Source organism: Falco peregrinus, chromosome 4 (genome assembly GCF_023634155.1).
Source record: "Falco peregrinus isolate bFalPer1 chromosome 4, bFalPer1.pri, whole genome shotgun sequence".
In the NCBI taxonomy this organism is placed as follows: Eukaryota; Metazoa; Chordata; class Aves; order Falconiformes; family Falconidae; genus Falco; species Falco peregrinus.
The window spans coordinates 49,399,554-49,425,433 of NC_073724.1; the positions used below are offsets into that span (position 1 = coordinate 49,399,554).

At 45.3% G+C, this 25,880-nt stretch overlaps 2 protein-coding genes across 7 annotated transcripts in view; both read right to left on the reverse strand.

Annotated features, from left to right (window-relative positions):
- Window positions 1–868: 868 nt before the first annotated feature.
- On the reverse strand, window positions 869–13,931 carry LOC101920914 (regucalcin). 2 transcript variants are annotated; one of them, XM_055802723.1, is made up of 7 exons: window positions 13,809–13,931; window positions 13,028–13,192; window positions 9,995–10,177; window positions 8,492–8,707; window positions 6,833–6,964; window positions 2,204–2,358; window positions 869–1,213 (listed from the first exon to the last, which is right to left on the reverse strand). In XM_055802723.1, the coding sequence occupies exons 2-7, from the start codon at window positions 13,188–13,190 to the stop codon at window positions 1,163–1,165; spliced, it is 900 nt and encodes a 299-aa protein (XP_055658698.1). In that variant the 5' UTR covers window positions 13,191–13,192; window positions 13,809–13,931; the 3' UTR covers window positions 869–1,162. The 2 variants fall into 2 exon arrangements, with proteins under 2 accessions (XP_055658698.1, XP_055658697.1); XM_055802722.1 differs by lacking the exon at window positions 13,809–13,931 and adding an exon at window positions 13,328–13,404.
- A 7,464-nt stretch (window positions 13,932–21,395) lies between these two features.
- Window positions 21,396–25,880, reverse strand: part of JADE3 (jade family PHD finger 3) — a 68,296-nt gene continuing 63,811 nt past the window's right edge. For all 5 annotated transcript variants that reach the window (XM_055802031.1, XM_055802029.1, XM_055802032.1 and 2 more), the window contains one exon: window positions 21,396–24,834. In XM_055802031.1, coding sequence (XP_055658006.1) covers window positions 23,942–24,834 — 893 coding nt within the window. In that variant the 3' untranslated portion in view covers window positions 21,396–23,941. The remainder of the gene's footprint in view (window positions 24,835–25,880) is intronic.

The window sequence follows — 25,880 nt, forward strand, 5'->3', positions numbered from 1 at the left end:
AACCACGCTGTACCAGTTCTTGGAGCTACCTGCAGAGAACACACACAGCCACTCTTGGCCATTGGTGGGTTACCCTCACGCAGCAGGACAGGGATGGACAGCTATTCCAAGTGCAAGTGGAGGTGCATGAACATGGGAACATGTCACAGGCCAAGAGCAAAACCTGCAGTTCACAAACCAACTGAGCTACATCACAGCTGTTTCAGCACAGACAGGCCTGAAGTTACCAGCAAAAAGGCAATCCAGTAAATAAGCTTGCCCTTTACAACAGGTGCTGTGAAGAAAGTACAATACACCTTCCATTCTGTGCACATTCGTAGAAGCTGTGGCCATTTGGGCATGTGGGCCCCTCCTGCCTCTCGGGCTGCTCTGGGGTTTGGTTCAGCAGGACATACGTGCAGGTGGTGCTTTCTTTTATACACAAAAGACCGAGGACACCTAATGCTTTCCTGTCATCACACATCTCCCTGGAACAGGGCTGAGATCTTCAGAGGATAAAAAAAAGTATGGTTCTTGATCCTAAACGTTTGGGTTTACATTTAAGAAAATGAGTGACATAGTGACATGCACTGGGGAGAGATGATGATCAACTCCAGATGACCAGAGTTAAATTTAAGTACAACCACAGCTGAGGCCTTAAAAATGTAATGCAAAAAGGAAGCTGCAGATGCACCATAATAGGTATTAATGCTTCAGTTGTTGAGAACGTTATGGAACAAATGAAGTTCCAGTTAAAGCAGCGGTAAGACCACAAATGGATATTTTATCTGAAACTTTGAAAATATGTAAAAGAGACAGTACAATTAAGCAATAAATCAATATAGCCTAAGTCGCAAATGAGACAGGAGAATAAATAATAAAAAGAAAAGATATTAAAACATTATTTAATCATAAAAGAAAGTTACAATATTCAGTAGTTTATTAGGGTGAGAATCTTTTTAGCACAACAGGAAAAGTACCATCAGATATTTAATGTCATAAAGTTTAAAGGAGAAAAAAAAGATCAGTTTTTTAAATTCCATGTATTTCAGTAGTTTTTCATCCTTCCCTGATGAGGTATTGTGTTATGGTTTCAAAGCAAAAAGATGCTGAGCACCAGAATATGCCCTTCCAACTTGTCTTCCTTATGTCAGTCCTCTAATCCATTCTGAAGAACATATATTTAACCTGCAAATGGATACGGTGGGACTCCTTTCACCCCTAGCCCTGTTATCTATTAAAACAGAGGGAAAAAAAAGATTAGTCCAATAATTCACCACTATCAGACACTTGCTTTTCTTTCACAACTAGACGTGCTTTAATTTAGAAAAGGACTGTGTTGTCCAACTTGACATCCTGCTATATTTTGCACACAGCAGCTCATCACAGCCAGGAACTTCAACCTACACTCTTTCTCTAAAGCTGAGTAACCTCAGGCCAGAGTCCATTCCCCAAAAGCCTCTTCTCAGATACTACTAAGCCTTAATTCTGCAGTTTACAATGTAACCTTTGGGATGCAAACATACGGAAGAGCAGGGCTTTAAAACAAATCCCACGGTGACAAATTTTTAAGGAGATAATTTAGTTTTAACTAACTAGAAAGTAAATAAAAGCAGATGGTTTTATTTGCCATTGATTAAGACACAAGTATTTACACATTCCTTCCATAATAGAAATATGAATAGAAAACAGAAACTGTGTTGGGAGGGTGAGAAGCAAAAAGGTGATGGCATAGAAAATTTGCAATATCAGCATTGTTACGAATTTTAAACCCAGAAGTATTTTCAAATCTCTTTTAACTTCCTTGTCCTGCGACAGGAACCAAAAATACAATCAATAGCTTAACATACATAGCTTCCAACACAGCAAGTTCCATCTGAATATGAGGAAAAATATCTTTACTTTGAGGGTGAGGGAGCACCGGAGCAGGCTGCCCAGAGAGGTTCTGGAGTCTCCTTCTCTGGAGACACTCAGAACCCTCCCGGACGCAACTCTGTGTAACCTGCTCTGCGTGAACCTGCTTTAGCAGGGGGTTGAACTAGATGATCTCCCAAGGTCCCTTCCTACTCTGACCATTCTGTGGTTCTGTGATATATATATATATGACTGATGTTCTAAGAACCACTCTTCTCCTGCTTCCCACCAGTCCAACTGGTTTGCTACCTGAAAAATGCAGAAAGGAAAAAATGACCTTCTAAAACAACAGGGAAAAGTTATCATTCACCTTGAAAATCCCACCAGCCTGTGGTTGCCGTGAAAGCCACTCTTTATCCATCCCATCACGGGCAGAAGTCACATACATTTCTGAATAATCCTTTCCTCCGAAACAGCAGGAAGTTGTCTTGTCAACAGGAAGCTTCACAGTCTGAAGTCTTTTTCCTGGAAAAAAACATACATGACGTTTCCTGTTCATCTACCCACAACAAGAAATTTAAACAAATTATTGTAAATAACTGGCGTGGAGCCAGGTGGTCCACAAAAGCAGGTACCAGGGCCGGGGAAGGTCCCATGCTGAGTTTCAGCATACCGCTGAGCACTGTGACAGGGAGAAACCAGACTTCTGTAAAGTGCGTTGTTGACGATGTGACAAGTTTCAGCCTCAGTTATCACAAAAAAATCCCACCCCCAGTCCTAGCCTATCCTCTAATTAAAAAGCACAGACATGTATCTGAGCTCATCACCTCAGCTGCCCGTGCAGTCAGTCAATGGAAACGGGATATAATTCTTCCCTAAAACAGGTCACATGAATTATATCCTAGACCTGCTGACTTTTCTACTTCTAACTACAAAGGAAGCCTGGAGCAAGCAGACCTCATGCAGCTCGACTGAGGTGTATCTCATGCAACACCTCCAGTGCCTGCAATCAAGGAAGATTAATTCCTGTAAGTTTCTCCTGAAATTTCAATAGCCTTTCAAATCAAGCTTGAATAAAACAGGGATCATGGGACATATGTGAAGTTTACAAGAAACTGCTGCTACCATAAATAATACCATGCATTTATCATATCAACAAATAGCTACCGTCCTAATGACAGTAGTAAACAGATTGCCTCCAGCCTTAACCAGAAGACTGTCAAGACACCCTTACAGCAGACTTTTATAAAATTCCTCCTAATTCTGGGCAGTAAGTGCTTATACAAATCATGCCTATTTTAATTACTTACGATTGAATTTCTCTTTCTAGAAATAGGCTAAAGCACGTGAATCTCCTTACAAAATGTGCAGTTTCCCTGGCCCCCCAGTTGCACGTGCAAAGGGCCTGGCCCTCTTACAGTAACTAACTGTTTAACGATGTGTTGAAATAGCAGGGAAGTAACTTTGATGCTGGGAACTCTACAAGGATAAAGAAAAAGTGGAAAGTTTGGCCCACATAAGACCTATGAGAAGTTCTCAGTCAACTTCAGAGTGGGGCACCATTTCCCAGGAGGTGTTTTACCAAAGCAGGCACCTGTCTTTAAAAGCTGTTGCCTCACTCAACAAGCTGTGCCTTGGTCCCTTACAATGACATAGCAGCACTGCAATGAACTGACAAAAGCACAGACCAAATGGCTTCACCTGTACTACAACACCAAGTGGATCATAAGCACAGGTAAAAGCAGGGCCACATTATTAAGCCATTGGTGCAGTCCTGGTACAATTTTGGCCCACCTAGTTAGGTAAGCTGCTCCCCAGACACAGTCTGGGCTTTGATTTGGTGTGGGAAGACAGCCTGGTCGTACAAAATAAGCTATGAGATGCCTGTGGTGCAGGACTAAAGGGTATTGCCTGATCTGTTTTACCTGCTAGTATGGACGTAAGCAGTACATCCAGAATACAGCACCAAGGGGGAGGAGTGGAACTGTCTTTGCTTCTGACAACCCTGACATGAGGGCTGGATACTTTTAAACTCTCTTTTAATCCCAAAATAAATAAAAGAAAAGAGCAAGTGAGCAGTGGTGAAAGAGCCTCTTGTATGTAACAGTCTGGAAAAGCTGAGTACTCTGGGATTCCTGATGCTGTATAATAAGCTTATTTGGCACACATTTTGACCCACAATGGCCAAAGGAAAAATCAAATTCAAATTAAGAAAGAAATAAAACCCACTGTAATAGTGTTTAGATTGTCAGAGATTATTTGCACGTCTGGTTAACTTTTTTTTTTTTCCCCCCTGAGAAGACCGTATTTTTCAAATTATCTAGAAAATTGGGACAGAAGTCCTGTCTGCTGCCTGGCAGTAACAAGGACCAGTATGAATCTCAAGGCAACGCTCCTGCCAACTTGCTCTAGCAACACGTCATGGTTATCCAGTCAGCTGGCAGTGGAAGGATTACATGGTGGCTTATAAAATGCTTCAGAGGACACCCCTGAAATTGGCTGACACCAAGTCTGGGAGAAAATGAGTGGGAAGGGCATTCAAAAGGAAAACACATGCACTCTAGAAGAGGCATGAGCCCCAAAGACAAGGGGAGAGACCCTGAGTGCACTTGCATTACAAAGCTCTGAGATGAGCAAGGTCTTCCTGGAGATGTAAGCAAATCTGCACCTGCATGCTCTAAAATCTACCTGAAGTATTCATCTATGCTTGACATCTATAGAAACGTAGCAAATCTTTTAGACCCTATACAATCAAAGGATATAAAAATACATTCATTAAGGAAGAATTGGAAAATATTTAATTCCTAATAAAAAACCACAAGTGCATAAAACTAGCAGGTCAGTAAGTGACCAGAAGGTATGGCAAGACTTGGCAACATACAAGTTAGACATCTTTTCCAAGCCCTTTGCAAACCTGGTGGGATCAGTCATCACAGCCTTCCCCTGCAGCACACCCTGAATCTAAAGGCAGCAGCTATCTAGGCTAAAGAAGCCCAGACCTGAATAACCACTTCACCCTGAACCTCAGAACCTTCACTTAGAAAAGACACCAAACAGATGTCCTCACCCATCCTGCTAAAAACACAACCCAGGCTTTGCTATCACTGAAACCTGAAACCTCCTCATGTGCTTTAGGTGCGCTCTTTATCAGTGGATGTATCTGCAACTGTCTGGCAGTCATTCAAGCCACACTTAACAGGTATGTGCATTAAAAGAGAGGCTTTCATGGAGTTCTCAAACCTGACTGGGTTATCTCCCCAAACAGTTGCTATTTGCTCAGAATTCAGCAAACTGCAGATCTTAGATGATATTACTTTAAAATGATAACACAGAGAGGGCAGATAAACATGAGATGTTCAAAAAGAAGGTGGCTCTTTTTGCTGCGAAACTTCTTACTACCGTTTGTTGTGAGTGCTAGGAGTTTTATGTGGGCAAGAGGAGACGGAACAGATTCACAGAAAAGAAATAACTGGCACCTCCTGATACATTGAAATCACATCCAGCTTTGAAAGACCCTTATCTGAGCATAGTTAAGAGACTGGAAGTGCATTAGGGATAGCTGCTCTGCTGTCAGTGTTCTCAGTCCCACTATGCATCTGCTTATGGACACTATTCCCTTTACCTTTCCCTTAAAAAAAAACTCCAAAAGGAGGTGGAAAGGGAAAACAAGGGAACAAAGGAAGGTGAAGGCCAAGGAGGGAAAAGGTGGAAATAGTGAACCAGAGAGGAAAAAAATGGTAGAGTCCACTGCTCCAGGAGGGTATTCAAAGGGCTAGTGGAGGTCACCAAGGAGTGCTCTGCCCACCAAAGCAGGAGGATGTGGGACCAGAAACAGATCCCAGAGCTGCTGGGACCTCCCAGCTGGATTTTCCTCCTCCTAGGGTTGGGGTGCAGACTCTGCAGGACAAGAAAAAATCCTGCAGGTTGGCAAGATCTTGGACGCATACAAATCAAAAGGTGAGGGGGAAAGCACAGCCTGAGCCTCAAGAGGTTCCACCAGAGTCAGAAGAGAGGCTGCAGCCTGACCTGCCAGGTGCACATGTGTGCCAGGGTCCGCTGTGCACTGTAGAGGGGGCATGCGTCAAGGGACACTGGCATCCCTGAACCTGCAGCCCCACAAACCCCCAAGACTTCTGTGTTTGGGCTGGACCTGGGTTCAAGAGACCCCAGATGCAACCCAGTGCGGTTACTCCTATGCTGCATTATGCAAACCTGTGCTGTCTGGGATCTGTCAAAATCATGCTCCCATTCTCACCCACTGGCCCCTTGCAGACAGTGTGGCTCAGTCTCCCTGAAGTCCTTTACACCTTTTTTTTCACCCACACTAAATTGTGCCTGGCAGACCACCAAAGTGCAAATGAGAGTAGCAATGAACAAAAGGCTCAGACAATGGGCACACCCAAGACATTACTGTGGGAATGATAAAATGCTGTGGAATTCATTAAATATTTCTTATTATTTCAATTGCAAAACTTATCATGCAAATAATTTTCAGCAAAAAAATGTTGTTAGCATCAGTGTCACGTGGGACTTGCGTTAACCTCAGTAGGCTGCCCAAAATAATACACTATGCTGAAGAAACGAGGCCAAAAAAATAGTTTAAGTCATCTTTGCTGTTTCATGGCTTATTCATTCTCATCTACATCATTTATCAATGACGTAAACACTGATCTTAAGTTTGGAGGATGCAAGAGGATGCTAAGTCAAACAACTCACAAGTATAATGGTAATCTCATCAGCAACTTTACCTTTTCCAACACAACAGAGGCTGGGAACAAAGGGCACTTATTTACAAAGCCAACTTCTGAGAGCAGAGACTTGTAATTGTTTAAATAAACAAATAAATAAAGAGTAGTGTTTTAAGAAGGGTAAATATACCATTTCTGCGAGGTGGAAAAAACCCACCTCTCATTCTTTGCTTTCTTTCTTCTTTTTTTTTTTTTTTTAATAAAAATAAAAATAAACACAAAATTCCAGTCCACTTTTTGCAAGGACCTACCTGTCTCAGGGTCAAGGCGAATTACTCTCCCACCATCATAACAAGCTACCCAGAGTTTGCCTTCTGTATCAATGCACATCCCATCAGGAATGCTTTCCTCTTTTTCCAGTTTGTATATACTCCTACGGTTGCCTGCAGGGCAGAAAAAACACAACAAAACTGAGTGAGACAATTGTTAAAATTTTTATCAGTCACATTCCAGCAGTTATTTGTACTATTATTCTCAAAATCTGTGCTGAAGTCCTGAGCTTTTTCATATGAAAGAAATAGATCATGCCTGCTGCCCTGTTTGTTTCCCCGAGACAGTTTTTTCTCAGCGTGAAAGCCTGGGGATGAGTTTCTATCCATTGAAAGTATCATCCTTTTTTCTGGTGTACTTTTTCTAGTGCACTGCTTATGCTCCCTACTTACAATATTAAATGAATAACAGAATAAATTAATGTTACAGATACATATTCAGAAAATTAATTACTTGTTCTAAAAGCAGTTTGGATCATTTCAAGTATGGGTCACTTCCAGTACAGAACTGGAGACTTTTCAAACAGGCTGCTGGAACGTGCCAATAATCACTATTCTAACACAAAACTGACCTTCAGATACATAAACTGAGAGTTTATATAAACACAGAGTTAGGGAAAGCATCAACTTCAAAGGCATACTGTCAACCTAAAACCAAACAATTCTATCTGAACTTTTATCCACTGTTATTAAAGAAAATTAAAACAAACTTTCCAACATTGTTTATTTTATGCTCTGACAACTTCAATGTTTCTCATATGTAGCAATATTTTAAATGAGTTTCCTTTGTGCTCCTGGGGATTGTCAGATTGCCCACAGAAAGAGAGCAAGCCAGCGTGGGTGAGAGAGAGGAGAACCGCGCTATTTACTAAAGAAAAAATCACTTGTAAGTCACAGCAGAGAGACATTGGGGGACAAGATGCTACGCCTAAAGTGAGTTTAAATTCACGGTTTTAAAACTAAATCCCAAATTGGCAGGGTTCTTTTAAAGCAAAAGCAAAAAGCAGTCCGTGTCCTCAAAAGCAAATTATTAGTCCAAGTCACCGGAATTGTTCTTTTGCCCAAGCCTGTAGAAGGCCTTAAGGGGTTGTGTTGTTTTGTTTTAAATAAATGAAGGAAGAAGTTTTGAGTTACTGCTTTCCAGCTGTTCTTCATCTCTGTTTGCAGAATCTTCATCTAAGAGCTTATATTTCAAAACACAAAACAGAGTGAAAAAAAACCTGAAGAAGCTCTCCGAGGTTTTGCACAAGACTAAAAGCTTTGTGTTATACTGCCTATACTATCAGTAATAAGAAACATGCAGCCACAGAAACATACAAGCCATACAAGAAACAGTCTGCCCTTTTTGCACAGGCAGATGAGATACGCGTTGTGTTTAGTAACAGTCGTCCAGATTACTACTTAAACTCTGCCACACAATTTAAATACTTTATAATATTACCAACAGCCTCTGCATAGTTCAAGCTAGGAGCCGATGCAGGCACGGACAGATGTTAATGTGGCTCCTGTTGTTTTGTTCTAAGGAGGCTTCTGAAGAAGCACTCCCAAAGCTCCAATCACCTCTGCATAACAACCAGAATGGAAGCAAACATCACAATCTTTAGGCACAAACAATTATTTTGGAATACAGCCAATTCATACCAATTTTTCCAGTTTGGAGGTCATAATCAAATGCATCCACTGAGTAGGACAAGCTGTCAATGTAGAAGAAGGTTTTGTGATCCAGTGACCAGTCCAACCCATTAGAAATGTCCACCTGATTGAAGTGCTTCACCACTGAGAGGTCAGAGAAAAGTGTATACAGAGAGCCCTGGCGTCTTTCCAGCACGGCAGGTCGAATCTCCTCAGCCATCGTACCTGTGCAGAGCCAGCGGGAACAAAGCAGGTTCAGAGTGAATGGGCTTTCCTCCAGGTTTGGTGGCAGCCCCTTGCTAGGATGATGACTGCACTGCCAAAGTAGAAGGGAGCAGTGCAGGGGCTTCAGAAATTCGGGGAAGAAACTGAGTTAAAAGCAAAACAGAAAGGTAGATTTCAAAAGTGTTTGCTTTTAGCAGATGAAAAAACACATCCTTTGGGTTTTTGTTGAACTGTGGCAAAAACGGTATGCAGCAGGACTTCTGCAGAGCTTTTTATTCAGTCATTCAAATATGAAGAAGGGTGTGGTCAGCACTTAACTTCCCACAAATATTAACATCTTGTATAGCAGAGAGAATGGAAAAAAAATTTCCTCTTCCCTCAGGATGATGAGTCTTACTAAAGCCCCTTCAAAAACAAACTCACCTTTGTGGCTCGAAGTTGGCAACTGATACTTGCTCTTTGAGAGGCTTGGTAATGCAAATTAAAGAAAGCCTGCAGACCCAGTCGCACAGCAGATGCACAGAACAATGTTTTAAATAACAGGACAGGATCACAGGACAGCTAGGGCTGGAGGGCACCTCTGGAGATCCACCAGGTGCACCCCCTGCTCAGGAGCAGGTTTAGCCGCTGCAGGTTGCTCAGGGCACTGCCATGTCTTGAAGGTCTCCACAGACAGAAACTCCACAGCCTCTCTGGACAACCTGTTCCACTGTGTGATCATCCTCACTAAAAGAGTTCTCTTACATTTAAGCAAAATTTCCCGAGTTCAGTTTGTGCCCACTGCCTCAGGTTCTGTCACTGGGCACCGCTAAGCAGCTCTGCCTTCTCTACCCACTTCTCTACCCACACTGCCCCCCCATCAGCTACTTACACACACGGGCAAGATCCCCTGAGCCTTCTCTTCTCCAGGCTGGACAGTCACATATTTTTTAGCAATACCATCTATAAATTCTGATTTATTAAGAACAAAACCCACAATGTCATAAATTTCTTACTGGAAAAGTATTTTTTATTGGCACTCTGCCAGTATTCAGACCACACGTGCCAACAGGGATGAGGCAAGACTGCTTAGGCTGGCTCTGAACAGTGGGTCTCAATACCCCTGATGAGACGGTGTCCAGGTGATACATGTAGATTTGTAAATGGGATTAGACACTGCTTGAAGACAACAACAAAAAAATATCCCCACCATTTAACTATGAACAAACACTTGCCACATCTGCAGCTGATCACTGCATCTCATCACCAAAACCTAATGGAGCAGTGGAAGCAACTCCCACAGCATACCTGCAAAATACCTCCCTGCAGGGTCCACTTTCCCATCATTGAATCGGTTGTTTGGTTTATCCTTGTCCACGTGAGTAATGGTGGTTACCAGCTGCTCTTCCCATTTCAAAGCAGCAAATCTGGTTCCCAGGGTGATGACATAATTCCCTGATTTCCGGAGAGCCACAGAGCTCACAGGAGCATCTAGAAACAAGGTGAAATGGAAAAGAGGATTCTTTCATGTGAAGAGGGCATACTTAATGCATACAGAAAGCTGCTATGAAGAGAATCACCAGTTTGGGACATATAAACTCAGGGAACTTTACCAGCACCTGGTTCTACTAGATGCTTAAAAATACCCCACAAACAAACATAAAATGGGGTACTGATATGGGCATGTGTGCTTTTTACAACAGTTTACTGTGTGGGTTCCCCCCTCCCCAAGGGAAAAATCAATTGCCACTAGAGCTCTGGTGCAACTGTTTGTTTAGCACAGCTCCTGGGTAAATCTGCCCTACCATGGCCGTTCAGTCATAACTCACGGAGACAAGAGTATCTCTGCAGTGGGACAGGTCACACACCCCCTGGCACCACACTGCTGTGCAGTTCCGACATGCCTCCAGCAGCACCAAAAACACACCAAGGAGTGACAGAGCTTTCCAAGAGGTAGAGTAAAACAGAAGATTAGTAAATGCTCCATGGTTAGTTGACACTCATTTGAGCTATTATGCAGTAAAACCTCAATTGCAGGTTATTATAAAGGACTTGGTAAAAAAAAACGGATAAATGAGTGAGAAGATAACATTTATGTTAAAGCCTACAATCAGATGCAATATAAGGAATAATAACTTTAAATATGGCAATAAAGTCTGCCATAATATTTAATATGCATGGGACTAATCGCCGACTTTCTAATTTAAAAATAAAACATTTTTTGTATTTATAGTTTTGCAGAGGTATAATTAGGCCATAGTTTCACAAACACTTATAACCGCCACCACTGCTGCCAAGAGAAATCTGCTCCCTTCTGCCTGCTTGCTCTTGGCTCAGGATGCCCCTTCCCTTTACAGCCCCAGCTGTGACCACGCCAGAAATCTGAATGCTATTTGCCCCCAACACCCAAGATGCACACCTGATTGCAAGCTCAGCTCTAGAAATTCCTTCACCTAGAGGCATGTGACCGCACTGCTGAAGCTGCTGGCGGTCTGGGCTCATCTACCCTGGGCGAGTGGGTGCCGCTTCTCCTTCCCATGCCAGCACAGAGGTCAGCAGCATGCCCTCAGCCGTGTGTGGCACCCGCCAAAGGAAGTCATTGTGCTGCTCTTCCAAATGCCAGTAACCACACCAATAAAAGCACTTTTCAGCCTGCAGCAGCCCCAGGGGCTTGGCCTGCAGAGCATGGGAATGCAACTCCCAGTCTGCTCTCCAGCAAAACACCTGGGGCCACGGCCCACAGGAGCCCTTCCACCTGAGCAGCCCCAGGGCCGGCCTCCCTCCCTCCCCCATGCCCAGCAGCCTGTATGCCCCTACCTGGTTGTCTCTGGAGGTGTTGCCCCCCCCCCCCCCTCGTGCCCCTACAGCCACAAGAACAGCCCCATTCCTTGACAAAGTGCCCCAGGGGGAAGGGATGTATCAGGCTAGCGAGACAGACACAGCCACCCTACTGTTCACTGCACAAATACTGCACACAAGTGAGCCAAAAGGCCCTTGTACCCAGCTCAGTCTGCTGCCACCCAAGGGGCTTCGTTAAGCTGCATCCACAGGAATTGATTTACTTGCGACACCACGTTATGCCAAACAGAGAACACTGACCACAAGGTCTCTGCCCTGGGCACCGTTATGTATGTAGTGCTGTTTTCCCTGTGGAGTCGAAAAGGGCATTTGAAGTTGTTGCAGAGTGTGGGGCTGCTGTAATTCTCTATAAGCTTCCCTAATGATTAACTTCTCAGTTTCCACTTTGGACGTTAACCTGCTGTTTTAATCACATGGCACTCTTAGGGTGTTTGAGGTCTTTTGGCCTTTTAATCATGCTACACCCAAAGGCACAGCTATTAATTGTAACTATTTTATTACTAAACAGAGGAAACAGAAGAAAGTAGGAGGGAAAAAAAAAAAAAAAAAGTAGCTACTTCAGTTACTACCCCTTCTACATCTCCAGACAGGCCACGTGTAAAAGACTACACCTTTGAAGGTAGGTCTGAGCTGGGGGAAGAGGCAGGGAGCACACGTTCCCTCGGCTAAGGTCAGAGGAAGTAAGTTTGGGAAGCTGTATTTCCAAAATTACTTTCAGGCCTTCTCTCATTTTAGAACTGGTAACTACGGTAATTCCAAGGGCAGATAAGCCCAAATCAACTTTTTTGAATAATGTGAATATCTTATGGGTGGACAAAAGTGATTTTCACCAAGTATTACTGAACATGAGGAAGTAATGAATACAAGTACTTAAACCAATTAAGGAGCTGTCTTCAGACAGACAAATATTTATACTATCACATCCAGAAGTGAATCCGCAACTCCTTTAGAAAAGTTCCTTCTTAGAGTTAGCACTTCCTTCCTGGAACAAATACCTAAACTATATTAAGTTAACTCTAGCTGGTGACACTGTTACCTTAAAAAAATATCATCTTCTTAAATCGTTATGGGCCAACTTCATCTAATAAAGAAAATGTTACCGGCATTACTCATTCACATCGGTAACAAAACTCCCACAGGCATCAACAGCAGAACTTTACCTTTGGGACAACGCGGGAACAAAAGAAAGCGAGTTGCGAACAACTCAGAGGGAAGGGAAGCAGGTCAAACGTAACCCGGCAGCACAGAATATTTAGTCCTCGGCACGAAGTCTGGCCAGTGCCCAGCGTCTGTGCGCAGCGCAAGCCCTAGCGTCCTCCTCGGCCTAGGAAGGTCGGGGTTAGGGAATGGTCTCCAGCAGACGAGCACCATGCCGCTGCTGAGGGGCGCAGCCCCAGCACCCAGAGGAGCCGTGCCCGTGCCCCCGGGAGGCCGGACCCCGCCGGGGGCACAGCCGGACCCCGCCGCGGTGCCGGTCCTTACCCACGGCGACCGCCTGCGCCCGCCGGCTGAGCGCGCTCCAGCGGCACACCCGCCGGCCCGCGATGTCCACGCACAGCAGCGCGTCTTCCTTCTCGTCCCACACCGGCGACTCCCCGATCCCGTAGCCCTCGCTGGCAACACACTCGATCTTAATGGACGACATGCCTGTAGAGAAAACCGTGCCGGCTGGGCGGGCGCCTGTCAAGAGCCGGCGCGTACACCGCCAGCCCCCGGGTCTCGGCACCGACGGCCGGTCTGCGGCCGCTCCGGAGCCGCGTTTCCAGCCTAGCGGGGTTTTACCCGTGCGGAGCGCCGGGCAGCGGAGCCTGTCGGTGCTGCTGCTGCCCACCGCCCGCTTCCCGCTACCTAACGACCCCCACCGTCCGGCGGCGGGTGGCCGTCCCCCGGCAAGGAGCACGGCCCGGCGCCCCCGGGGGGCTCGCACCGCCGTCATGCCGGTGACACGGCACATTCGTGAAGGAAAGGAGTGGGGGGGGGGGGGTGGGGGGTGTCTTAGGGAAGGTGATAAAAGAAAGAGAAAAAAAGAGAAAAAATAAATCCGGGGGTGTGGGCGGCCGCCGGGAGGGAAAGGCCGGTCCCCGCACGCCCGGCTGCTCAGGCGCACCTCCCGCGGCGGCGGCATTGCTGCCGTGCGTGGGCCGGTGTAACTTAGACACTCGCGTGTGTGTATGCGTGTGTGTATATATATATATACATTCACACACACACACACACAAGAGAAAAGAGAAATGGTAGAACTCCCACCCCCTACAGGCCCTACCCGTTCCCAGCAGCGCACCCGCAGCTCCCGGCCCGCCGCCGCCGCCGCCGCTCTTATAGGCGGGGAGGCGCCGCGCCGCGGGGCTGGGGGCTGGCGGCGGCCCGGCCGCGGGTGCCCCCGCCAGGGGCCGGCCCCTCGCCCTGCCCTGCCCGGCCCGGCCCGGCGGGGGCGGCCATCTTGAGGCCCTCGGCGCCAGTGCCGGGAGGCAGGCGCGGGTGGCAGCGGTTGCTGGGGCCGGGGTGGCTCGGCTGCCCCGCCAAGAACTGCGGGGGGAGGACGAGGGAGCGGGGGTCTCTCTCCGCGGCGGCCCGGTTTCCCGCTCCCCGCAGAGGCCCATTACCGAAAGGCTGGTTCTTGTGTGCCGCCTTGCTGTGGTTCAGGCGTTTGCTGGGCCTTGGCCCCAACTTCCAGCGCCGAGCATCTTTCTCCACAGCTCCTGCAGCATTGCCCTGCTTATTCAGAAATCCAGGGCCTTCAGCATGCCGTGCCCTCTTTTGCTCCCCTTGCTGTAAAGCCTCAAAAACTTCCAAAAGCGTGAGGCAAAGAGCTAACATCAACATCTCCGCATGCAGTTCTCCATTGCACCTGCCTGCCTCTGTGTGCTGTGGCCGCTGCAGCTCCCCGGCCTCCAGTCATAAAGCAAAGGGCAGCTTGTAAATGCCAGTGCTCCTCTTCAGCATCCCACAACAGATCGCCTTCTGACTTGGATCCAGTCATCCCCTGCGGGGATCTGTCATCTAAAAGTGCCTTCAGTCTCGCTGCTCTGTGTCTTGTGTGTCTTCTGGCAACTTGGGGTGCACCACTTAAGTGCTGGCTCACTGCTGTGTCCCTGCAAACCAGGATTCATTTGGCTGCTCCAACACCCACCTTCCAGCCAGAGTCTCGTTTCCAGCTGGCACTTGTAGCAGCCCCTTTATTCGAGGGGCAGGTCCCAGTACTGCACACCAGCAACGCTACAGCACCCGCTGGGGTCTTTTACCAGGCAGCCCCCTCACAGCTCCCGTTACAGATTTTATCTGTTCCTTATCATACACCTTCCTATTGGCAACTGCCTCCCTCTCAAGCATTCTTACTGGGTTACCTTTATTCATACAGCAGGTGCTCACACCCCAGGCTTCATTTGGTGATTTTTTTTCTTTTAGCAGTGTATTTGAAAAGTTCATGGGCTACATGACCTTACCAACAATGTGTGTCATGCAGGCTTTCCTCAGTTAACTGCTCAGGTAAGGTGGCAATAGGTTAATAAATATCACATTGGTAGTCAAGCTTTCATTTTACAGGCTTGCATAGCTTTACTTCAGTGCTTGAATTTTCTCTTTCTGTCCCCACTGTGGTGTCATACAACAAACAGCAGGATTTAATCTCAGACCTGAGGCAAGCAAATTACTAGTGACTGCCAACACAGAAAACAAACATCCAGAAAAGTGCCACAGCTCGCTCTTTTTTCCCATACAGTTTACAGCAAGGAAAGAAGATCCGAAGGTTTAAAAAAAACCAACAAACGTATGTGAAGAATTCATTAAGTAAGTACAGTAAAGTACAAGTATTGCTTTTTACAAAGCTCAGCCACATTTGCTGCTCTCCCATTGCCCTGGCACACTACGAGGCCATTTGGGATACATGGCCAGCGCAAGGGCTTACTGAATTCAGCAGCAGGAGATAACTCACACCCTCAACCCACCCGGCCAGTCTCTCTGCTCCTTGCTGACTTAGCATGGTTTGGAGGCATCAAAACAAGCTGTGCGTTGGCACACACCTTGGGAGAAAATTGACAGCTTCTGCGAGTGCCAGGTTACAACACAAAAAATCCGGCCATCTTCTGAAGTGCCAAATATTTTGAACTTGGATCTCCAGTTACACAGGACAATAACAGCTAACCCAGACTTGCTGAGTAGAGCAGCGTGGAATTTGTGGAGGGGTAGCTTCACAGAGAGCATCAGCTGAGGTCTTCTGCCAGTATGAGTTCACCATGGGAAAGAAGAGCACAGAAGAGATGGCTGCTGAAGGTGGTGCTGCCACATGGCTTCCCCATAGGGAACTTCCTGCTGTTGCATCGCAGCTGCATCATCTACTTTGTGGCCTCCAAATCTGAGCAATAGGGAGCACACACAGCACCTCCGTGGCTTCCAAAGGGGGCGGTTGGTGGTTCAGCATTTACGCCACATGGTAGGGCATGTTGCACACTTACCTCTCCTGCTTTGCAGGGAGCAGGGGACAAGGAATCTTACTGTCACAACCATGAAGAGCAGAAAGAATAAATATGTGATGCAGGAGGTCCCGTAAGGTGAAGTCACAGCCCTCCCCCAGCCTGTAGGTTCCCTGAGCCTGCCAAAAGCCATTACTCCTCTCGCCAGTCAAGGAATATTCAGCAGTTCTGGAGAACGGCTCAGTGTGCCACAGAGCTGGAAAAATCTCCCACTGCTAAGGGCTGCAGGCAAGAAAGAGTGCCGGATGATTTCAGGAGTTAAGAAAAGAAACCAGGTTTTGCTTATGCCGGTTCCAGGAAGGTCACAGTTGTTCTCTCCTTTTATGAGCCCGATCCTGTCTCTTCTTCATCTTTAGAGCCATCTTCTTTTTTCCTTTCACCTTTAGTCCTCACGTTTTACTTCTCTGTTAGTCCTCCTCCCTGTTTGTAGGTGGGAGGGCTGCAGACCTTATCCATGCCTGGTACAAAGTGCGAATGACATATTGGATGCCCATATCTTATAGCTGCCTCCAAGCACCACACCGCATAAAGGGAGTCTGTCGGGCCTCCTCCACAGCAGGGCAAGGTGCGGCTGAGAGCAGGGACTATGCCAAGGGCGCTGGAGCCCAAAGAGCCACTACCTCAGCGTAACCCTGCCCTGCTGTTACATCCATTAGGGCAACCATAGTGTGCATGTGGGAATTTACCACTAGCAGGTAGTACTGCATTTTAGCAAGGTGGGAGGGGGAACAACAAACCAAAACAAAAAAACCCTGACACCAAGCAAAGGCAGAGGTAGAAACATGAGATCAATCACTGCCATCAGTTGGCTGGAAAGCAAGAGTTGGTACTGCCATGCACTTGTTTTCATCCAAGTATAGTTCTTGGAATTGACCTGTGTGTCTGCATCATGCTTTTATGTGTTAGTAAGCAAGAAGTAGGTCCAGGAGAGATCAAACTGCTGAGAAGTCTCAGCTGTTTTCTAGTCTGGATGATCACAGTCACGTATTTAAATACTCATACAGTTTGAACGTTGGCCAAAGTACACCATTTCCCTACTTTGCAAATGCCTCCTTGGGAAAAAGTGGCACGAGGGTGCTAAACAGCAGACTCATGCCCATCGACTGATTTACGTGTTACATCAAGTCTAACACCCACTGCTGTCACACTGTCACAGAAGTTAATGCAGAATGAACTAAGAATCTCAAACAAGGAATATTTTCTAAAAAGGATTGCACCAAATTACCATGAAGTCATATTGAAGCATTTAGCCTTAAAAGTCCAGTTTTTCTCACAGAACCAGCAATGGTACTCTCCACTTATCACGGTTTATTATGCAGACTTTTTTCAGTACCATTTCTTATATACTGGCCACAGTCTCATGAAAAAGCATCTCACACCTAAGAATGCAGTGCTACAAGCAAACGTGTGACCCTTCCTAATGCAGCCAGCTTCTCAAGTGTTTCACAAACACCCCTCAAATGGTCACACTTGCACCTCCAACTTCTTTGTCAGGAAGCACCTGCAAGTCCTAGTTCCTGCCTCCTTAAGCCTCACAAAGCTCGAGTGCCCAGCCTGTGCCTTTCCAGCCCTTTGCTCTGCGCTTGGAGCAGCAGGGCAACAGGGCACTTCAGAAAGTGTTCTTCAGTGGAGCCTGGCCAGGACATTTTTCATTAATGCCTTACTTTTCTGCTCTTTGTACCCCACGTGACCCGGATTTGCACTTTGCTTGCCTCAGGATTTAAAAAAAAAACAAAACAAAAAACCCCAAAAAAGCATTGATATGTGCTACGGCAGCTGCAAAATCATAGCCACAACGGAGGCCGTGCAAGGGAGCCAGGACTTCACGGAAAGGCAGCATCTTTCATTCAAGGAGTTGATTTAGCAACAGTGCTTTCAGTGTTTGGAGTTTTCAGGCACACAAGCCCTCCTTCAGGCCCAAATCAGAAGAAAACTTCAAATTAACTGCAGATTTGGGGTGACTGCTCTGAGCTTAATTTAGCACTCTCAACCAGACAATTTGAGAGAAGTCTGTTTTCTGTATAAGCCATTCATAACGAGTGCAAACTACAACTTGCTTATGGATATTTGCACCACCTGACTCATCCTGCTTTTGGCCTCTGTGCTTCCTCAAGCCAGTACAGACAGTTGGCTTCTTGTAGGAGTGATGAGAAGGAAGAGGGTAAGACAATGCTTTTACTCCATTTTAAAGGAGATAACAGAACAATGACTGAGCCATCGTTTGTAAGGAGCGGAAGTACTTTGGTCAGGCTCCATTCAACCAGATGCAAATGGAGCCAAACATACCAGTGATGCCAGGCCAGGGGCTCCCAAACTACTCAGCACCACCCTTCAGAGATAAGAGAGATGGAACTACAAAGGAATGCAACCAGATACTGTGGTTTCAGGTGAAGTGAGTGGGCTAGTTTAACGATTTCCACCCCATACACCTCCCCCCTCCCGCGCAGATGTCTCATTCCCTCACTAGGGCCTGCACTTCCAAAGGTATAACCAGAGCCATTTTCCCAAGTGTCATGTAACACTTTATATATATATATATATATATTTACTACTCCAGCAGACTCCCTGTGGTTGCTGAGACCACAGAAAATAAGAGCGCCATATCCTGATGTTAGTCAGAAAGGCTTCCACATGACCAGGAAATTTCTTGAAGGCATCTCCCTTTATACATTGCTGTTGCGCTAGGTTTAAAATTCTTCCTCAGGACACTGGCATACCAATTTGGTCAGCGGAGCATCTCTAGAGCTGTTACGGAACTCTCAAAATATACCTTGTGTCCCTGCCTTGCCCAGTGCTCTTCCTCACGGTGAGGGTGGGTGGGGCAGCAACTGGGGAAAAATTGTCTTGAGGAGAGTTAAGCCAAAAGAAACCATAAAGGTGTCATTACAGAGACTACTCAAGATTTAAAACAATGTCTCAGATAAGGCAGCCTAGGCAAGGCAGGTGCCCAGCTTCAGGGCTGCTGAGAAAGCAATGGGAAGGCAGGGAGGGTCTGCCCAGCCTGAAACAAAAGAAGAGTCCCAGAGAAAGGGCAGGGCAAGGTGGATCCAGGAGATCTTCCCAGCCAGAAGCAGCCTATTTGAGAAAGATTATCTGGAAGCTGTACACAAGAGGCAGGAAAACTAATGGGCAAATACTCGGGGCTGCTTCTCCTTACACAAGGTAGTCACGCAAACTTATCCAAACTATCTGCAGAGGGCCTAACTTGAGGAACAGAAATAGGCATGCACATCTGCTGTCTTCAAACAGCTTATCCAACTGCCGTGTAACATTTTGTTTCAGAAGGCTGTGCTTGCAGCCACTTCCATCCACTTCTGCCACATCCCTCCGGAAGAGTCCAGTGGTTGCTAGATGCACCAGCTGGGTTAGGAGTGGAGCCCAGGAGCAGTTATCCCAGGATGGTCTCTGCAGGAGGGGTATGTTGCAGAATTGCACCCCAGGAGGGGCAAAAGCCTGTTCAGCTGTGAAGCTGGCAGAAAGGAAGATTCAGAAGCAGCAGCAGCAGGGCATCTCTCATGAAACCAGAAGTCCATGAGTCTTCATTTCTTCCTAAAGCGGCTGCATTGAGGCACTCTATTGTTTTCCATCTCTGCCCTTCCCCAGTATTTTTCCCTTGCATGCCAAGCTTCCAGGTTGTGCAAGCAGCTTAATTTTGCTCATTAATTCACATCAAAAGCATATTTTCCTAATAGATGTGTCAATTCCCTGCAGTGCTAAACCTTCGCAAGTACTGGGATCATCAAAATTCACAACGATCAAAACGACTGGTTTCGCTGGATTATCTTTGCAGCTCACAGAGGCAGGCTTTGAACACTTGGTAACGCTCAGTCCCTCCCTGGTAGCAGGTACACACGGGGTGGCTGCAGTACAGCCTGTATGCCTCGGCCTAGTCACCCACGAGGTATCGCATCAAAACCAAGTGAATGTTTCAGGCTTCTATTTAATAGTTTAACAGTTGTAATTTCTCATTCTGTGGCTTGGGATTCACGGTGATGAGAAAATACTCTACAAATGGCACACACAAGTTACAGCTGAGAAACGTTTCTTTGGACAGGGACATAAATGTGGAAATGATGGTCCTGGGAACCACCATGCAAGGCCCTACTAGTGCTTGTGAGAGCTTGGCCCAAGTTACCACCAACAAGTAACAACACGTACTAATTTTTAAAGGCTCTACAAACCAATAGCAGCTGTTTCCAAAATGGACATACCAATTTCCTCGGCCCTGTCTTTCCCATATCCCAGCCACCAGCAGACTGTACTTACAAAGGGAATAGGAGGCCACCAGTTAGAAAGTCACAGAAAGGAAGTCTGTTGCTGAAATCTGTTGCAAGAATGCCTTTAGGGAAAGAGAAATCCTGGTCCTGAAAAACAGCTGACAATCCAACACTTACTGCTTCTTCCTAATGCTGGTTTTCACTCTCTTCTGTATACACCTTATCTTTACAGCTTTTTTACTTCCTCCCCCCCCCCCCCCTCCAGTTTCCTTTTCAGCTGAGGGACTGGCTGCTCCATTTCACCCAGCCCACCTCCAGCTCCATTCCTGCCCTGCCGGGGCCAACTGCCTGTAAGCCAGGCTGCAAAGCACGTTAGCTGCTCAGCTCACACCTCACCCTGCCCACCGCAGGCAGGAGTATCACAGCTGCCTCCAACACACAGACTGCAAATCCCCCATCTCTCTTGAACGCTGCCAGCTACCCAAGCCGGTCGGAGCAGGAAGGATGCTATCAGATTGGTTGTGCAGCTACACCTGCTCCTTTCTTTTCATCTTCCTCCTCAAGTTTTGCCTTCTTCCCTGCTCTGGCAGAGGGAGCAGCTCCTCTCTGGCAGCAAGGTGTATCACAGCACCGGCCTGTGGGAGTCGGGGGAACTACAGCAAAAGGTCACGCAAAACCGACACAGAACATCCACCCCGGCACTTGCTTGCACCGATTTTGCACACACACGGCAATAGCTGGCTGTTAAGTATTTACTCGTGCGTGTGTGCGAGTGTACAAGAGGGATGAGACAGAAGGCCCGGCTACAGCTCCTCCTTTATAACTTAATTTGTCCAACCAGGGAAAAACAGTCATACTACGGCATAAGCGAATACATTAAAAAGTGAGGCCAGGGTAGCAAATGGTCTGTTGCATTTGCTCAGCCAGGCAGAAACAAAAGCCAAGCTTGGACTATTTGCTATACACAGCAAATTAGTGTTCAGCAACTGCTTTTTGGGAGGCTGAAGGGGAAAGGTTTTTCTTGATACTTAACTTGTTGAAGTATTGCCAACTCTGCAGAAATAATTTACTCCTGATGGACATAGTACTGCTGTTAGACTGATGAGTTTAACAGCCCACCAGACACAGAGGATAAAGCCCTGAATAAATCACAACAAATGAAAATTCTGTTAGCAGTTTCATAATTTAATGAAAAAGTACTTGTAAAAAGGGGACATCTGAAAAAGACCGAGTCCATCTTGGAAAATTGAATATATATATATATTTATATATATAAAACAAAATGCAAAAACACAAAAAAATTTGACAAATAAGGTTAAGAGGTAATACTTCAAACAGTTAGCCACCGAACACACAATAAAAACTAGCAAATGCACTTTGGGAACAATACTTGAGAACTACATAACCAAGGGCTCCTTCATATTATATATTAAAATCATGTAAAAATTAGCAAAACCATTGCCCAGACTGGAAACAACTGAATTTATAACCCCAGAAGAGCAGAAACACTGAGTTTTGCTGAAGCACCATTTTCCCTCCCTTCTGTCATACACTTCTGGCCACAAAATAATACAAACACTTTGCTGACCTCCCAGATAAGTGTTCCCAATACAAGCTTCATAAGATTTCATGACCAGTGAGAGAGGATTACTAATAAATATTGAAGGAGAACTAAGAGAATCAGAACTGGAATACAAATGAACAGACATTTGTTTACTTATTCTGAATGACCCATGGCTTAGAACACAAAGCATTTCCCGTTAAAATAAAATATGTGGAAACCTAAAATGCTACTGCATATTTACACCAGAAGAAATAATTTTGAAGATACAGCTCTAGAAAGATCAATTACACAAATATACATAAAATCAAGAAGTGAAAAAAAATATTAAAATTAAGATGCATGAAGCAAACAGAGCAGAATTGCCAAGTATACTTTTTTTTTATTATTATTTTTTCACTACTGAAAAGTCCTCCAGACCCTGCTGACCTGCTAGTCCTGTTGCAACTAGGAAGATTTTGAAGTTTAAAACAAATCTGAAAATGTCATTGCCATTTCCCAAGCTAAAAGCAATAAATTAAAGGTTATGAAGAAACAGGTGATTGTTTGGATTCTGCATAGTCATCTTCACGCTGGGTGGGGAACACTACATAGAAACGACATGTCGTATGACATGCCCTATACAACCTACAGCCCATTTCAGCCAGTGACGTGGGGACAGAGGATGTTGCGTATTTACGAAATGTACAGCATTTCAGAGAAAAACAGTGCAGTTATTTTGCTGATCAACAGAAAACCACCTGGAAAACAAGAACTTTGTTTGCATTCAAACAAAAATCCTGTCATTGAAACAAACCGACAAGGATTCCCTTTCCTTTTTGCTTCTTCAGTACTGGCTGAAATGTAATCACTACTTAACAACTGCTAATTTTAAAGGACATACAAAAAAGTGTTAGTTTGGGAAACAGCAACTGATCCAGAGGTTGACAAGCAGCTTAATAAAATAATAGACTTTCAGCAATTAAAAAAAAACAAACAAAACATACTCCAAATGATGACCAGCTAAAATTTTACAGACCTAGATGCCAGAAGTAAGGGTCCTACACCTGTATTCAGGCAACTAGGGTTGAAAATTTGTGCCTGCATAAAAAGTTCAGACAAAATTATTTCTAATTCAGCTTATTTTAAAAATACCAGGTACAAACACCTCTGGACATGATATCTCAGTTTCAAGAGGAACCTGGCATCACCGGTGATTGCCTAAATGTAAGTGTCAAATAGCATTTTTCTTTGAAGTAGTACATCTACTTTTGTAAACACTATCCACAAAATTAGCCATCTGTACTTGTTAGCTGGGTAAAATATTTACAAGTGCATCCCACAACAAGCAACTATGTACAGAGATTAAAAAAACTGAAGTACTAGAAGTTGTATATTTACAAAATAAGCAAATTATTGTGAAGAGAAACAACCTTCAGCACGAGCAGGGAACAGGGGGCACGTCTAGAGGTCAGCGAGTTTGGCAGCGCCAGTGATGCCTGCTTCCACCCTCCGCAAGGAGCCTGCAAACGCCACTGCAGTTCAAAGCCTCCTGTAGGAGAGGATCGTCACTTAGTAGTCACTTTGGGCCTGATCCAGCAGAACACACTGGCATGTGCCGGGAGATCTGAGCACAAATGTTCCCGGGGGAAACCAGCAGGACTTTTTACATGCTTAACTTCCTAACACATCTGCGAGTGCGTTGCTGGATCAAAGCCATACGGCAGGTGCCCTAAGAATGCAGTTTCAGTGTCTCCGCTTGCAGTCTCTTGCAACGCCATAGAGCAATGCAAGAATTTCTTTAATACCTGTCCACCACCACAAGATTGACGTAACATGAACACATTGCCGCGCATGTAAGCTGGCAAGGGGGAAGCAGTTTCCTGAATTTATGCAAAGATTAACCGCTTCGTGCTCTCCCAGATGTTACCCTCTAATAAAACACATCAATTTACACATGACTTTGCAGTAACTGAGTTAACCTTGCGAAGACAGCAAGCCAATTCACAGTTGAACAAAACTACTCCGCTTTCTCTCCCCTCCCCCCATCCCCTACTGCAACTCTTCCTAACACAGGTCCTGGACTGTTTTTCTGGAACCTTTTGATGCTGAGCTTTGCACTGGTACACTGGAATACATAAAGGCTGAATTACCCCGTGGGGGCTTCTAATCACCTTTGTACCGAACTGTGAGAAATCATGTTCTTTTTGTTTCTATTGTGGCAATCTCTTCCAAAGTCCTTACTTGGGCTTTCTCTCTCTGAGCTACTGCGTCTTAACCTCACTTGCTCTTTGTTTTCATCGCTTTCTGCTTCAGAGTCACTCAGCTCTAAGTCAGGACAGTACCCATCGTTGTCCTGGTACGGAGCACCTTCAAGTGTCTGCTTGCTCCACAAGCGATCTTTTGTCGCAAGTCTTCTCGTTGGCTTTTCACAGCATCGGAGATCTTCCGTGGTCCTCACCAGACTGTTGGTAGCCTCTTTAAAGGACCGGCTAAAATGTTCTATGGTGGATTTTCTGAAACCGCTCTGGCTGGCCAAGTGAGCCGTGAGCACGGACTCTTGTTCGTAGGACGTCTGGCTGGAGCTGTCTCTCTGGCTCACATCTCCAGCCCTGCCCATGAGACCGTTGGATTTGGCCGCTAGCCTCGAGTTCTCCTGCTGCACCCGCCCATTCCCAATGGAAGACTGTCCATGCAAAGCAGCCTGGAGTGCTAAGGGCTTCCCGGATGGCTGGCCCCGGTGAAACTCCAGCATCTGTGTGGGGACAGAATCCTTCACCTCACTTCGAGGCTTGCCGATCCCTGCCAGCGACCCGTTACTTCTGCTATCATGCTGATACCTGGCGTAAGATTTTGCTTTAATTTCAAACGATTCCTTTGACATTGGCATGCTCCGTTTGCTGTAAACAGTGCTGTTGTTGTCAGGAGAAAGCTGTCTGTTTCCAGGCTTCAGTGAGTTATTTTTGCAATCTCCTAGTGCTGATTTGGGCATTTTTAACTTCAGGGTGATCCTGGGAGGTGGGTAGAACAGTGTGTTCTCTAGTGCACTTGTCAGGGTATGGCCTACAGGAGGAAGAGATGAGAGGGTAGGAGGAAAAAAAAAAGAAGCTTTTTTAAAAGAGGGTAATAGTTTTGTTATCTGTAACAAGTTTTATAGTCCATTAGAAGGTCATTCAACAGTAAGAAGCATTTACAAACAATTAGCATGAAATTATTTTAGGACATTAGAGAAGTTGGGATAATGAAAACTGTTCCAAATGATCCACCGTTTCAGAATTTAGGTAAGCATTTTAACATTTCCATTAAAAACAACAATGTGCCCTTTTTACAGGGCTTTAAGCCAGTGAATTGAACGAGTTTTGAGATATGACTGAAGTAGTTCCAACAAAGCTAAAAAAAGTTCATATTCAGTATTGGATAAAGAAAAAACAATGCTTCAAACTGAGTTTCAATTTGGACTTAGTTCAACCCTCTGCTTTGTATTATAAAATCCTCTACACTTTAAAAGTCTTTTCAGCCCAATATATTAGTCTTTATGGTATTATACGCATACAGCACCCATTGCAAAGTAGCTATCAAGCTTGTCTAATAAGCATTTAAAAAGCACTTTTATGTGTAAAGATATAAAATGAGTTTAGTAGACATTTCTAATAAAATGCACTTACACAAAACCAAAGTGCTTTATTAGAGTCCTGCTGCTTCCACGAAGTACTAGTATGATCTATAGCAGTTTATAACCCCCACCCTGTCAGTACTAATGAAACCTACCCTTGTTTCAGGGGTAGAGCAAAAAAAGCACAAAGACTTCACTCTAAATTGGTCATTAAAAACATAGCATGTATCTTGAAGGAACAGAGAGATCTTAATTTCACACTAAAGAAACAGCTGACTTCCCGATTAAAAAGCCCCACAACACGTAATTGCACTGTAATGTATACCCTTCCTCTTTCCAAATGTTGTATTCCTTATTACAAAATGGTCGCTATAAAAATTAAGGGCAGAGTGGGTTTTGGTATATCAACATTTCTACCTAGTTACTGTTCATTATTAAAACCCAGAGTACTTAAACTCTTTTTGAAGGAAGAAGAGTAACTGTGGATGGTGAGCTA

What these genes read in the sequence shown, in the direction of transcription:
- LOC101920914 (XM_055802723.1), bottom strand. Translation starts at nt 13,190, where the DNA reads ATGTCGTCCATTAAGATCGAGTGTGTTGCCAGCGAGGGCTACGGGATC. An exon ending in CCTCCAAACTGGAAAAATTG is followed by an intron (nt 6,965 to 8,491) that starts GTATGAATTGGC and finishes TCTGCCCTGCAG; the next exon opens with GCAACCGTAGGAGTATATAC. An exon ending in TCGCCTTGACCCTGAGACAG is followed by an intron (nt 2,359 to 6,832) that starts GTAGGTCCTTGC and finishes GTTTTTTTCCAG; the next exon opens with GAAAAAGACTTCAGACTGTG.